The 13,539-nt window shown below is 38.8% G+C and overlaps 2 protein-coding genes across 6 annotated transcripts; one reads left to right on the top strand and one right to left on the bottom strand.

Moving 5' to 3' along the window:
- Positions 1–451: 451 nt before the first annotated feature.
- Positions 452–5,562, bottom strand: dtx3 (deltex E3 ubiquitin ligase 3). 5 transcript variants are annotated; one of them, XM_063881175.1, is made up of 5 exons: positions 5,096–5,562; positions 4,856–4,896; positions 3,510–4,312; positions 2,580–2,797; positions 452–2,351 (listed from the first exon to the last, which is right to left on the bottom strand). In XM_063881175.1, exons 2-5 carry the CDS (start codon positions 4,866–4,868, stop codon positions 2,276–2,278), a joined length of 1,110 nt encoding a protein of 369 aa, XP_063737245.1. In that variant the 5' UTR covers positions 4,869–4,896; positions 5,096–5,562; the 3' UTR covers positions 452–2,275. The 5 variants fall into 5 exon arrangements, with proteins under 5 accessions (XP_063737245.1, XP_063737253.1, XP_063737263.1 ...); XM_063881183.1 differs by having other exon boundaries at positions 5,101–5,562; XM_063881193.1 differs by lacking the exon at positions 4,856–4,896.
- Positions 5,563–9,642: 4,080 nt separating this feature from the next.
- ptges3a (prostaglandin E synthase 3a (cytosolic)) lies at positions 9,643–13,169 on the top strand. The gene is made up of 8 exons (XM_063891722.1): positions 9,643–9,847; positions 10,701–10,814; positions 10,894–10,963; positions 11,052–11,150; positions 11,398–11,487; positions 11,573–11,629; positions 11,774–11,801; positions 12,263–13,169. Coding segments are annotated over exons 1-8 (480 nt in total). The 5' UTR covers positions 9,643–9,845; the 3' UTR covers positions 12,283–13,169.
- The last annotated feature ends 370 nt before the right edge of the window (positions 13,170–13,539 follow it).

Here is a 13,539-nt window from a genome sequence, read left to right as displayed (position 1 = left end):
TAGACAAATAAAACACACCTCTTTGTATTCGATTTATGGGCTTCTTTCATTTACTCTAAATTAAAGCACAATGGCCCATTTAAGACTATTTAAATTGTATTTCTGAATGTATATGTCTATCACGGTACTGTTTCAGCTGCTAAAGGTGGCAATTATTTTAATTACTGTTTATACTGCTGGGTAATTGAATTTACTATGAATACATCATGTTTTATTTGTTAATTATATATCCTATAATGATAATTAGAAGTGTAAGTGAATTGTAGTGCAAGCAGAAGTATAATGTAATATAATATGAAAATATGCAAAAATAATTTAAATCAAAACTGTACTTGGGAGTTCAGATCAATTCTCGACTTGGGGACAACCCAAACTCTTTCCAAATGGACACAAGTTTGCTCGTGATGCTCCTGGTTTATTTAGGTCCTTCATTGAATATCCAACACAAACCCAAACATAACTTTTTATTCAAGTATTAAAATGTAAAGCACATTTTTCTGAATATCAACAAAGTACGAATCAACACAATTAGAAAAAGCAAAACTCCAACTTCTCCTTAACAATCAACTTGTAATATGTGTAATCTCTCCAACGATCCATTCTGCTGGCTCCTCCTCAGTCACGCAATGCATAGAAATGTTTGCACAGTAGCTTTAGTGAACTACAATCCTGTGTCCCAAAAATATTTCAGTTGGTCCCATAACTTAAATACAAAGGGGCTGAAAGCAGAAGAAAATGGTCTTATATGTATAGATCTAACCAGGCAAATTAATGATGTACCACTAGCCAAGCAGGTTACTGCACTTAGCAAAGCACTTTCACACATACAGCTGTTCCAGTCTGATGGTTTTTCAGCATTATGACTTTAAGGATGTTTATTATAGAGAAACTCATTGAAAATACACATTAGTATACATATTTTCATGAACCGTCTTGTATTTGTACTTAAAGCCAGATAGTATATTCACAAACATAATGCTGTTTACCTATCAATTAACACTGAGATATGCCCAAACTGCTTACTATTCAGAAGTAACATCATGCTAGATTTTTATCAAAAGTGAATGTAGGAAAGGCACAACAAAATGAGATCAATACCCCACCCTAAATCAGATTAATTTTTCCTTTTTTTGTATCATAGATTATCGTTTCAGAATTTACGTCAGTTCTTTCATGTTAAATGAGAAGATTACCTGGCAAATCTCCCAGTTTGACAGGGAAAGAGGCATACATAATTAAAGAGCTTTTGTGCCTTTGATTTGGTTAACTGGTCTGTATGCCCTTGATATTTGACATCGTCATAAATCTGGTAATTGGATGAGCTCATTACCCACAATAGAGGTAATGTGTTCAACACCTGGGAGACATCTTGAAAAAACTGGAGTGACAAATGGCAAAAACCCACGGGAAGGTCCAAATGCAGGTTGAGAAAAAAGGTGCTGCAGTGAGACAATTGTACATTTTTCCTATTTAACTAAAGTGGAAGTGGAGAAGTAAATCGAATGCAAATGAAGAGTTCCAAGCAATTGACATCAACTTGTAGCCACCGAGCTAAGAGCTGATAGCCGCACAGACCTGTTTGCTCTGAGCACTCTTCCACATAGAGGAAGAAAAAACTATGACTGACTTCACTGAGAAAAGGACTCCCTTACAAAAGTGCCTGTGAGTGCTTTAGATTGCAATAACCCTTGAAAATAAATTCTCTCTATTGAAGCAGTGCTATTCTGCCTTATAACACAAGTACTATCATTACAACAGATAATTAGTAAAAACCAACTTAAACATTTCTGAGATAAAACGAACAATGTGTGCTTGTTGGAGAAAAAAATGGTTATCCCCAGAGTAAAAATGAACATAAATATAACATCACCTGTCTTTATAACATTAAATTTAGATGTCCTAAATAATATATAACTACCATGAATTGCAACACGCCACAATGCTCTTAAATAAGTGCATCAGATAGGGGCCCTGTTGCGAACAGTGACAGGTGGAGGATTGTGTAATACAAGAATGCACTGCACTCAAACTACTTTCCTCCAACTGTAGCACTAGGTTAAGCTGAATTATGGAGGAAAGATGAACCAACAGAGGAACAAACAGTGGAGGGTAGCGGGCTCTGCAGCAGCATTAGACGCCTGTTTGCTGAGGGCCTCGTCTTCAGCGATCCTTTGAGGAACGGGCAGTCTCAGAGCACAACCTGGAGCTGAGTCATGTCCACCGCAAGGACACTCGGAAAGTCTTTCATAGTCCTGGAAGACTCATTTTCATGCTGTCAGTCAGCCGTGATGCCTTTCTCTCTGAGCTCCTCTGTCACTCGCACCAGGTAAGTGGGGTCTGGGTAGCCAAAACTGTCAGGAGAAATAAAAAAGCCATCACTTCATCTGAATGAGCTCAGGCAGCAATAGTGCTATCTAGCCAAGGACATCAACTGAAAGCATTTCCTTGTCAGGAACTTGAATTACATCTGTCGGTCACATCCGAGCCTCTTTCCCTGCTACCTGTTGGGGAGTTTGTTAAGAATACTACCAAATCTAACCTCAGTGGCCATTTGCCTCCAGCTAAAAGCCCATACATACCATCGGGGCCCACCCCATAATGAGGTCTTGTGGTGAATGTCATTCCAGGTGATGACATTTTGCATGCCCGTAGTCATGGAGGTACCGATGGTGAAGATAAGGCGCTGTTCGAAGGCCCGGCGCAGCATGCCCAGCACACGGTTCCCTTCAGGGCTGTCAGGGAGGTAGGCCACACGGTCAGTTCCTGGGTACCGAACACCTGGGTTGGGGTGTTCGGGCTGTTGACGGGGTTGAAAACAAGATCATTTAAAATCAATAGCTTCAAAAAAAATTGTCCATCTACTGGGATCTGGGGCTGTTTGTTTCTACAGTGATTGTTTTTCCAAGGTCATGTCTTGTACAGTATTTTAACTGCATTTGCTACATGTTTTTGTAAGGAGTATGTTTGCAATTGTGTTCTTTTTAAGAATCATTTGTGACATGCCTTTTTTGAATGCAGCATTTCCTTTAATCCAAAATCATTTATCTGAATCTATTTCGAGAGAAAGGGGAACTCCACCTATTATACACAAATGGTCTGTTTGCAGAACTTCTCAGGGGAATTACTGAGCAGCTTGTAATGCAGTTTAATTTCTTCTTGGGCATGCAGGGTAAAGTCCAAGAAAATAATGCTGATGTCATCAGGGGTTTTGTTGGCCTTGACGTCAAACAAAACTGGCACAATAGAGTTTGAATGACGTTGGCAATAAAGAGTCAGGAGCTGAAGAAGAAATATTTTTTTATAACTTTATGAAATTGAGGATTGAGCCAATGGACAAGTTCGACCAATAAAATGGATAAAATTATCGAAGATCCAAAAGATGCACATTTTTTGTGTTACAAATTTGGTTGTATTTTAATCTGACTAAATCACCAAGGCAACTTGTGCTTAAGAACGTTGCATATTTTGCTATGAGACTTTATGTTTTCATCTTCACATGGTCTACTCACCACCTGTAGGCCAGGAGGGAAGCTGTAGATGATGCAGATACACCCGTAGCCGTCATGGCCAGGAAGCTCTAGATGAGGATCTCTCTCTACGATCATTGTACCGTTAGCAGGCTGATTCCCAATCAACTGGCCATACACAAGCCTACAAACAGGACACGCTTTCTTCACCTTAAATGCTTGATCCAGGCAAGAGCGACAGAATGAATGGCCACACCTCTCCAAGGTAGTCTTCTCCACTATGTCCCCCATGCAGATTGAACAAGTACTATTGTCCTCTGCCTCACTACGAGATGCCAAGCTGGAGTCAATGTCCTTCCTCTGGGCTGCCTCATGGAGCATGGCACAGGCCTCTTCATCTGCAGGCTTCCTGAACTTCTGCTGCTGTCTCTGGGAACGCCGAGGCTGGGGAGGTGGAGGCTGAAGCAGGCTCCCCTCTCCGTTAGGCTCCAGGAGTCCCACACAAGGCAGCAAAGCCCTTTTCCTCTTGGGTCCCCCATCCTGTTTGCTCATTTCTTTGCGGGCACAGCGGCATAAGTCAATGAAAGCTTTTCGTGTCTCGCTGGAGATGGGTCCATCCATCACACCAGCTCCACCGTTCCTGGAGCCTTCCACGGGCTGTAGCCTCACAGCGCAGCATCCCCCCCTCTCCCCTCGCCTGACGATACCAGCACTCATCCCCTGCTTGTGCTGGAAGTCAATGAGCCAGGGCCGCCCAGCTGCAGCCAGGTAATCCCACACTGCCTGTGAAACCAGCACCTCATCACTGCCCTGGCCAGCGCGCACACTCATCTCATCAGAGGAAACTGCAAGGAGAGCCACAATAAAAGTCATCAGCACATTATTATATGAACAAAGATATGAAAAGAAACACAATTCACGTGTTTCATCAAGCATCCATCAAGTTACAGAAGTTGCTCCCTCAGTTTATGTGCTACCACATGATGCTATTTTCAAATGCAGGGAAATGTGGTATATTTTGCTCAGATATGGCTATATTAGTGTTTTGGTTTCTCCTGACTGGGGCTTTACTTTTTTGTCTACGTGGCCTTTAAGTGTGTGCAAATGTAAAGCAACATCAATTTTGTTTTTATTTGTAGTGTAGGCTATATGTGCGTGACAGTGCAAGTGAATCTAGTATCTCTACATGGACAGCTGTTGACAGTGGATGTAGCACGAAATATACAACAGGCAGTATCGCGGCATTGCTGAGGACGCATCAGCTGTTCAGAGATTCAGACTGTAAACAAAGGAAACTAAACCCGTCATACTGTACGCGGAAAACATGAAAGCCAACCGACAACCACATGCAAAAACAAGATTGACACTTCTTTAGGTTGAGAGGTTACCTTGTGATCCCATAAATCCCTTCAATTGTGAATAAAGCGTCCTGTTGAACAGAAAAAGAGAGGAAGAAAAACTGAAGGGCTGGAACAAGCGTTATCACAGCTGCTCGGCGATATTTTGACTGAGCCATTCTCCGCAGGAGCAAAGGGAAATTCAGCGATTTCGCTACGTTAGCTTTAGCCTTTGATACATTTATCGTCAACAGTTAGCTAAGTGGTTTTCCCCCTCGATTTCGTCCGTACCTCACCCTTTGCCGTAGCTCGTCGCGGTCAGTCAGGGAGGTTTAGTGGATTAAACAGCACAGTGCTCCATCAGATGAGGCCTTTATTTCTGACGTACTGCTGCAGTTAATCCGCAAATAATTCCTTTTGCAGTCAAGACATGATATCCCGACGTATATCCACTTCAAATCTCTTTAGATCCTTTTCCTGGCTCTGGCAAATGCCATCCAAACCCTGCACCCCAGTCTCGCCTGTGTTTGCTATCCTCGTACGTCCTTGGGCTAGGCGAATCACAGAGTAAATAGCATTTGTAGTTACTCTTCTTATCTGGCTTTAACCATTCTAGCTGTGTATCAGCTTTCTCCCGGCAGATACTTTGCCCCTTGTTCTCATGTTGAGTGTGTGCCTGTGCTTTCACTCCGCGTCCTCTTCTCTGTTGACTGTGCAGGAGCAAACATACCCATTAATAAGGGGACTGAGACTTACGAGAAAGTGTGACCAGGAAGTTCGTCACTGTGCTGACATGATTGGCTGGCAATAGTGGTTTGTGTTTTTCCTCCCTCATGCTGTGACTGAATCATTTCTTTTGTCGTGATTAAAAGCTTTAATCATAACGCACAATACACGCTTAGTTCACACAAGAGTCAGCCTACGCTCCATCGAGGGAATACCCACTCATTCAGTTATAATGCAAATTAAGCTGTCTCTCACGGTACACTGACGTATTGACAGTCATTATGTTATTTTTGATACTTTTGACAGAATGTATTGTTTGGACATAGCTTTCTATGTGAGCACACAATAGCCTACACATTGAGCTGCTCCCAGTTTTAATTTATGTTTTCAGAATGTACATATTTTCTTTTCCTTTTTGTAAACCATCTCCACAAGTGTCCATTGAATAAATAAAGGTATATGGCTACATCTATCTATCCATCTATCTATCAACACCTAAAAAGTACTCCGGTCTGATTAAAACTTAGAAGCAGGTTATTAGCACCATGAGAGTGATAGCAAAGGCAAAAAGGGAAATTCAAATAACAAAATCTGATAAAAAAAAAACTTAACTATCTTAACTAACTTAATGATGCTGATATTGTATTAAATTATAAAATGCTTGAAGCAACACTGTAAACATCAGTAAAAAGTCTACTTTTTGCAAGCTCAAGTAACATCCCTCTATTCAGATTTGTGAAAATTCATTGTCCAGCTGATCCAAGCAAGTTTTTTAAAAGTTTTTTTAGCTCACCAAAACATAGACTCATGGTTTTCGTCTGAATCTAAAGCCGTCAATAATTTTAAAATGAAGTGGAGTAAAAGTATAAAGTAACTTACTGTAAAATGGAAATACTTAAACTTAGTACAAGTAACTTAAATGTTTACTTAAATACAGTATCTGAGTACATTTACTTAATTACACTATGTACCACCACTGAACATTTTTAATATTGAAACTATAGCCACAAACAGAGGGAAAATTGCATATTCTATTAATATTGGAGGAGAAGGTCACAATATTCACACACACAAATACCCTCCTCGGAGTCCAGCATATGTCCTCATAACAATCTTGTAGTCACTTATTTAAAATAGATTTTTTTAGGTGTGTAGATGTTTTGTCAAATGAGTTTTACATGAATGTAGGTCTTCCAGCTGTGAATCACAAAATATAATCATACGTCAGTAAAGCCCTACATGGCTGCATCATAGTGTAGCCTACCAGGAGTTGTTGCATTATTCATTGCATATGGAACAGCTCTAGCATTTACATCTAGCTGACGTCATCACTGTCTTGACTTTTGCTATTTAAAGGAAACGTGTCATAAACTAAACCTTGTTATCAAGAGTAGAAAAGTCGTATTAAAAGTCGTTTTTTTAAAGACAGAAAGAGAAAAAAAGGCTGAGGAAATAGAGGGTTACCCCTTGTTCTGTCTGCTATTTTATTAAGTGTAACTTGAAATTAGTAAGATTGTAGTTTCTTGTTTTTAGTTTGTGACACTTTCCTGTTGTAACAAAGAAATGTCAATAATTTAGATAACATTTTAATTTCCAACTAATACAAGTAGTTAACCAATCCCTTTTTGATTAACTGCAAGAATTATGTACATTTATCATCACCATACAGTGTTATGTAAAATCTGTTATATCAAAACTTTTCTTTACAGTTTTCTTTGTGATGATATCTAGAGCTACACAAACATTTTTACCACACCCGGAGATCAGCATCTCTACAAATTATACAAATGGCATCATTAAAATAATGTTGTAGGTGAAATGTTTCTCAACTGGACCCCACTAATGTATGATGTTGTGTTTTCAGATCACAAAAATGCATTCAAATGAGTGACTGGTAAAAAAAAAAGACAGCAGCACAGCAAACTATCATTCCCTGTTTAAGTAACATGCTAGCTACATTAAACTCTTGGAAAAATTCTGGTTACACTGATGTCTCTTCTTAAATTATGATTAATTAATTAGAATGTTTTATTGTAAGGCTAAAATCTAGAATGGCTTTGAGATAAAGGGTAAATCTTTTAATCGAAATAACCCAATTACATAATATTTACCTATTTGGTAGAACATTACAAGGAGATAATGTTGATATAGAACTTTGAAAATGTTGCATTCCTAAAACGTATTAGGTTTACAGATTGATGTAGATAGATAAGCTTCAAAGAGGTTTATAGGCCTAAAATCAATTGCTGACAATGTCTTTCAAAAGTGTATCAGTTACTCTCATCTGGGCTTAATTTCTCCTCCACTAAATGGGATGAAATTAGGATTGAACAGTTATACTGTGTACTCTTAACAGCCTTTTCTGTGGCCAATAAAAACTCCCATCTGTCAACTACCTCCAGCCTCTCATCTCGAAAATGTCTACTCCCCCAGTGTTCCCTATCCCGCATAAGGCCTGACACCGTTTTGGCGCCGTTGAAATGCACGTCTGGCTCTAGGTGGAGAGCTGTAAAGAAAAACGTATTGTTTGTCACCATATCCATCCACCAAATCCTTCACTATAGTATGCCAGTGAAGTTTGTGTAAAACACCTATTATGTCAAATATTTTCATCTCCAATGTCACACACATACAGCAGCTCCCTGGCAAGGGTATTCTATCCCAGCTGCTCTCTCATTCACTTCCTCCACGCTATTTTTCACTTGTTTTATTGATTGCTGCCAAGCCTCAGTGAAACTGCCTCTCAGACTATCCTGCCTGTTGTCCGAGTCCAACTGCTTGAAGCTGCTCCCAAAGTGACCATGTTTGCCTTTAAAGTCATCTGTCAGTTTACATGTCTTTTTCTGCTGCTTGAGTGCTTTGGCCCTACTAAGACAACCACTACAAGTCAAACACCACTAAGCAGGTGCATCTGACAGCCTCCACTCCTATGGGGCACCTAAACTGATAAAGCAAAGCTTCACTCTGACATCACGGAGTGCTGTGCTAAAGAAAGAGGCATCTGTTAATAAGCCGACTGAGAGGCAAGCTGTGAAGTGAAATGCTTTGGCTCTTAATACTGCATGTGTGCCTGTCTCTGTTCAGACATTAACCACAAGCCAAGTCCTTTTTTTTTTTTATTATCTCCTAATGCAGAAATCCACTAACTCTCGGTTCTGCGCGTATGATCAGCAGTATGTTTTTGGGGGATGGGGTCTGTGACATCTTGGACTCATGATATGAAATTAACCTTTAATATTATGTACTTACTATTATTTGCTTTGGAGGATCTTGCAAGGGATGCAATGATGCATCATGAAGTAAAGATTGAATGCAAAAAAAACAGTATAATGGTTAAGACACCATCTATGTTTTAATAAACTTCACTTTCACAATGCAATTCTATCTGCCTACGGTTTGAAATCAATATCCATTCAACGTGAGGAAGTTTTATTTTACTTGATAACTTGATCCATGCCACATTATTTTTATACCCCTCTAAATTAGGTAAATATTGATACGTTTACTCAACAACATTTTTGACAGCTAGTTACTACTTTAAAAATGATAAAGCAAGCAAAGTATTCACTCCAATGTATTGCAATATAACGCACTATAAAAAAGTAATTGAAACTAGCAGCACCATTACCAGCTTTAATAATGCTCTATTGCATCAATAATTATAATCAACATTAAATATATTATTCTGAAATGGGCACATTTGGGTAAGGAGTACTCTTACTTTGGGTAATTTTAGTATATTTTTAATGCTAATACTTCTTTACTTTACTTGTAACAGAGTATTCTTCTTACACTCTGGTACTTCTACTTTTATTTAGGTACTTCTCCCTTCTCTACCTAAGGCCTTGTTTTTACTTGATACATACATTTTGTAGTACACTATTCAATACAGGGACTTGGCTTATTTGAGGGATCTTAATATTCACCCTTAGACAACCAAGGTAGAAGGTTTCACGTTGGCCTGAAATGATAAGCTTGTAGCCGTCACACAGCTATGAGGACATTATTTGTGTATCTGTCAGGTAGTAGTCACCTTCTCTCCCGTTCTGGAACCGTCTCTAACGGCTTCGGTTATGAAGCCCCGTGCACGCGCCCGTACTGTGGACTGTCCGCGTAGGCTTGACATATCCGTGTGTCAACAGTGTCCGGTCGGTGTGTACGCACCATTAGGAAATCACGCGAGACTCAAGCAGCGGTGAACGTTAGAGTTAACTGTTTCGGTTTCAGTTATCATTTTACGTTGCTCCACAGCTAGGTTATATTATAATCTATACCGTGGTCCGGCGAGGGAGGTTAATTGCTATAAACAGTGGAGATGTAAGTCTTGTGTTTACTATTTAGTCGTCAACTGCGTTGCTAAGTAGCTTACTAGTCTTGGTAACCAGCTAACATTAAAGCTAACAGCTAATAACACGAGTTAGCCTCAGCCGGGCTACTTAGACGACTGTCAAATCCTCGTTAAATCCAATGACAGCTAACTTTATCTCACCAGCCTTGTATAACGTGGCTCCATCATGTTCCATACGATATTAGTCTCTAGTTAAGTTTTTCTTTATCAGTTTAACGCCAAACCGTAAACTAGCAGGCTAATGCCAACCAAGGAAAGGTGAATGTTAGCCATAGAAATACGTGGTGTCATGATTAGCTCAAAAGACTTTACTTAAGCTAATATAAGCTAACGTCACTTTAAAAACACTTGTCAGCAACACGATTAACACAGCCTGCACTCTTCAAATGTTGTCATGTTGTCCTCCTCACTGTACAAACAATAACGTTGAAACTTAATGCTTGCCTCCCTAAATGATAATCTGTGATGTGATGACATATATGCACTATTTTAAAATAAAATCCTAGCAGGAGCTCCTTTTTTTGAAGGGCATGTCATGTAATTTGTTTTATAGGAAGCTGTCACTACTTTAAAGTGAACATGTGCATGAGATTGCAGAGACTCGTATGCTTATCTGAATTGAATGAGTGTCGCTATCGTCAACGTGACCTTAAATGTACATGTGGGCCACCCTCTGGCTGTGAGATATGACACCGACCTACTCTTTCAATAAACTACACGCTTGAACTGTTTACTTCATTAGCATCTTAGATTAGAAGAAGCATGGATGATAATAGGTTATATCATTGACAACTATTCCGCATGTTTTCTCATTGTCTTTAGGCAGCCTGCAGCAGCCAAGTGGTATGACAGACGTGACTCTGTTTTTGTAGACTTCTGCGTGGAGGACAGTAAAGATGTGAAAATACATTTTGACAAGTCCAAATTTGAATTCAGGTATGTTTAAAAAAAGAAGAAGCAATGCGAATTGTTTGTGTTTTTATAGGAAATCTCATGACCTTTTTTCACCTTACAGCTGCGTAAGTGGAACAAATAATATCAAACAACAGAATTCCGTGGACCTTTTCGGGGAGATTGACCCCAAAGTAAGTTTGTGAACTGTAGACAAGGTTGCAGTTTCCCACATATTTGATTATTTCAAAGCCTTAATCAAACTCTCTCTTTTCCACACAGGAGTCTAAATACAGACGCACTGACAGGTCTGTGTTGTGTTGTTTACGCAAAGTCGAGGCTGGGAAATCATGGCCACGTCTTACGAAAGAAAAGTCAAAGGTAACTTTAACCCTTTAGAAAAACATCGATTAAAAAAAAAAGCACTTGGGCCTGGGTTATAATCCTACTATGATGCAAGCTTTCACTCTCCGTACTCCTGAAATGTCCTTTAAGACTATTTGAATTTGATGTTTAAGAAGGTTTAACAGCTTGGTTAATATCAACATAATAACGGTTACCATGGTACCTTTGGGTAGTCCCAAAATGATTACCTTTTATGAATGTTGAGGAATATATCTTCTCTTAGTGCAACTGGCTGAGTGTGGACTTCAATAATTGGAAAGACTGGGAGGATGACTCAGATGAGGACTTGTCAAGTTTTGACAAATTCTCAGAGGTAAGCATGGTGAATGAAGTGGGAGTATGTCCAGATTTACTGTGGTGGTGACATAATGATTTCTGTCTCCTGTTCAATTCTCTAGATGATGAACACAATGGGAGGGGATGATATACCTGATTTAGATGGTCCAGAAGAAGAGGTATGGAGGTTATTACATGCAGTACTTTTTTATATGCTTTATATCTATTACAGCGACAGATGTTTTGTTTAAAGTCATTTTAACAAAGCGAAATTTACCTTCTGGAGTGTATGAAAAATTGTCTTTATTGTTTTTGTTTTGCAGCATGAATCTGCAGACAGCGATGATGAAAGTAAGTCCTATTCTGAAAGAGTCATCTGTTCAATGGTAATCGGTAGTCACTGTATCCAGTAGCTAGGCAGTGTCAAGTGCATTCAAATATTACTGACAAGGATCTGTTAAGCAAGCTATAAAATAGTTGGCGGGAAAATGATATGATATCCAATATATGATGGTATTATGGTATGGTTCTTACTGGAGTATGCATTTTAATCAATCAAAATGGCTTGTGTAAGAGGTGGTTCACTTTTGCAATGAAATCCCAGATGGGTATGTTTAGGTGTGAGTTCACTTAACTTCATCCAAAAATGTTATTTTCTTCTTGAGACCTGACTTGTAATGTTGTCATCATTTTAATTACATTTCTTATGTACTACCTGTTATAACTTTATTTTGTTCTGCATTTGTTGTATCATAATCATAAAAAGTTGAGTTTAAGATTCAAATCTGATCACATTTGTGTCTCTTTTCCAGAAATGCCTGACCTTGAGTAGATGAATATGGACGCCACCTCAGTAGTAATCAAAGCAAGTTTAAAGTCTGTTGAAGAGAGAGACCTACATTGGCAGCCATGGTGGAGAAGGGACCTCATCTCATAATGCAGTTTCCAAAGTGAAACCCCTCCAGGTTGAGATGGTTGGATGCTGACATGCACAGGAGTCCATAGAGACATACAGTGCTGTGCTTTGCTGTTGTGTTCTGCATGGGCACTTCTGTTCAAATGACATTGTTATTGTTCTTAAATGACTGTAATGGGATGTGCTGATGTCTTACACTCTCTGTCTCTCTGTTTTTGCCACATGTGGCTGTGATTTGTGATTTGTAATTAAGAAGAAGAAAAAGTACCTATTTTCCAAAACCTAGATTTTTTTAATGATAGAAATCCCCCTTTTCATGTTTGTATTGTAAAATGCACTTATTTTATTTGTTAATTTAAGAAGCAGGAGTTCCGCTTCAAATGGGTTTACAAATGTATGCCAATATCTGCAAAGATTTAACAATTTAACTGTAAAACATAATTCAGCAAATGGAAAAAACTGATATGTTGGTGCAACTAAAAGCTTGTGTTGAGATTATAATAGTGGTACATTCTTTGCTAAGAGTTAACTATGCCAGTGTAATAACATTGCACATTGTAGCTGATACAATAGTAACTTTCTTCCATATGCATACTGAGGTGAGGGCAGTAGTTCTATATAGTCTACCAAGATTTTCCCAATTAGTTTAAACAATACAGGTTCTGAATGTTTATCATACACTAGATCTTTGCTTTGGAGGTTTGTGTGTTTGATTGAAAACATGTTAAACACCTGTGTTTGTATTGCTTTTATTATTGGGAGTTTTGGTATACATTTCTAATAAACTGTTTCAGATCGTTGAACAGACAGCCTTAATATTTCTACTTCATGTGTCTAACTGTTTGGTCTGCTGAAGCCTTGTACTCACTTTGAATGAAATAATGAACTGTGCCTCTCATTCTTACATTGGAGTAACTGGATGGAGCCAGTATTAAAAAAAAAGGGAAAAATGACCTACGATACACATTTGTTTTTCAATGCACGTAAGACAATGTGAATAAATAAATGGTCTTCACACATTTCCATGAAACAGTTTGTAAACGCGAGTGGCAATGTTTGAAAGCACTCTCACTTCTGTTTAGTATAACACAGGGTATTTCCTTTGTACTTTTAATGTGCAAAGGGGAAATGGTACTATCCCTTATGGTTAGGATTTTCCGTGTATTTTCATTT

Source organism: Eleginops maclovinus, chromosome 1 (assembly GCF_036324505.1).
Source record: "Eleginops maclovinus isolate JMC-PN-2008 ecotype Puerto Natales chromosome 1, JC_Emac_rtc_rv5, whole genome shotgun sequence".
NCBI classification, from domain to species: domain Eukaryota; kingdom Metazoa; phylum Chordata; class Actinopteri; order Perciformes; family Eleginopidae; genus Eleginops; species Eleginops maclovinus.
The sequence above is the reverse complement of the archived record's forward strand: the minus strand, read 5'-3'. Positions and strand labels throughout refer to the sequence as shown.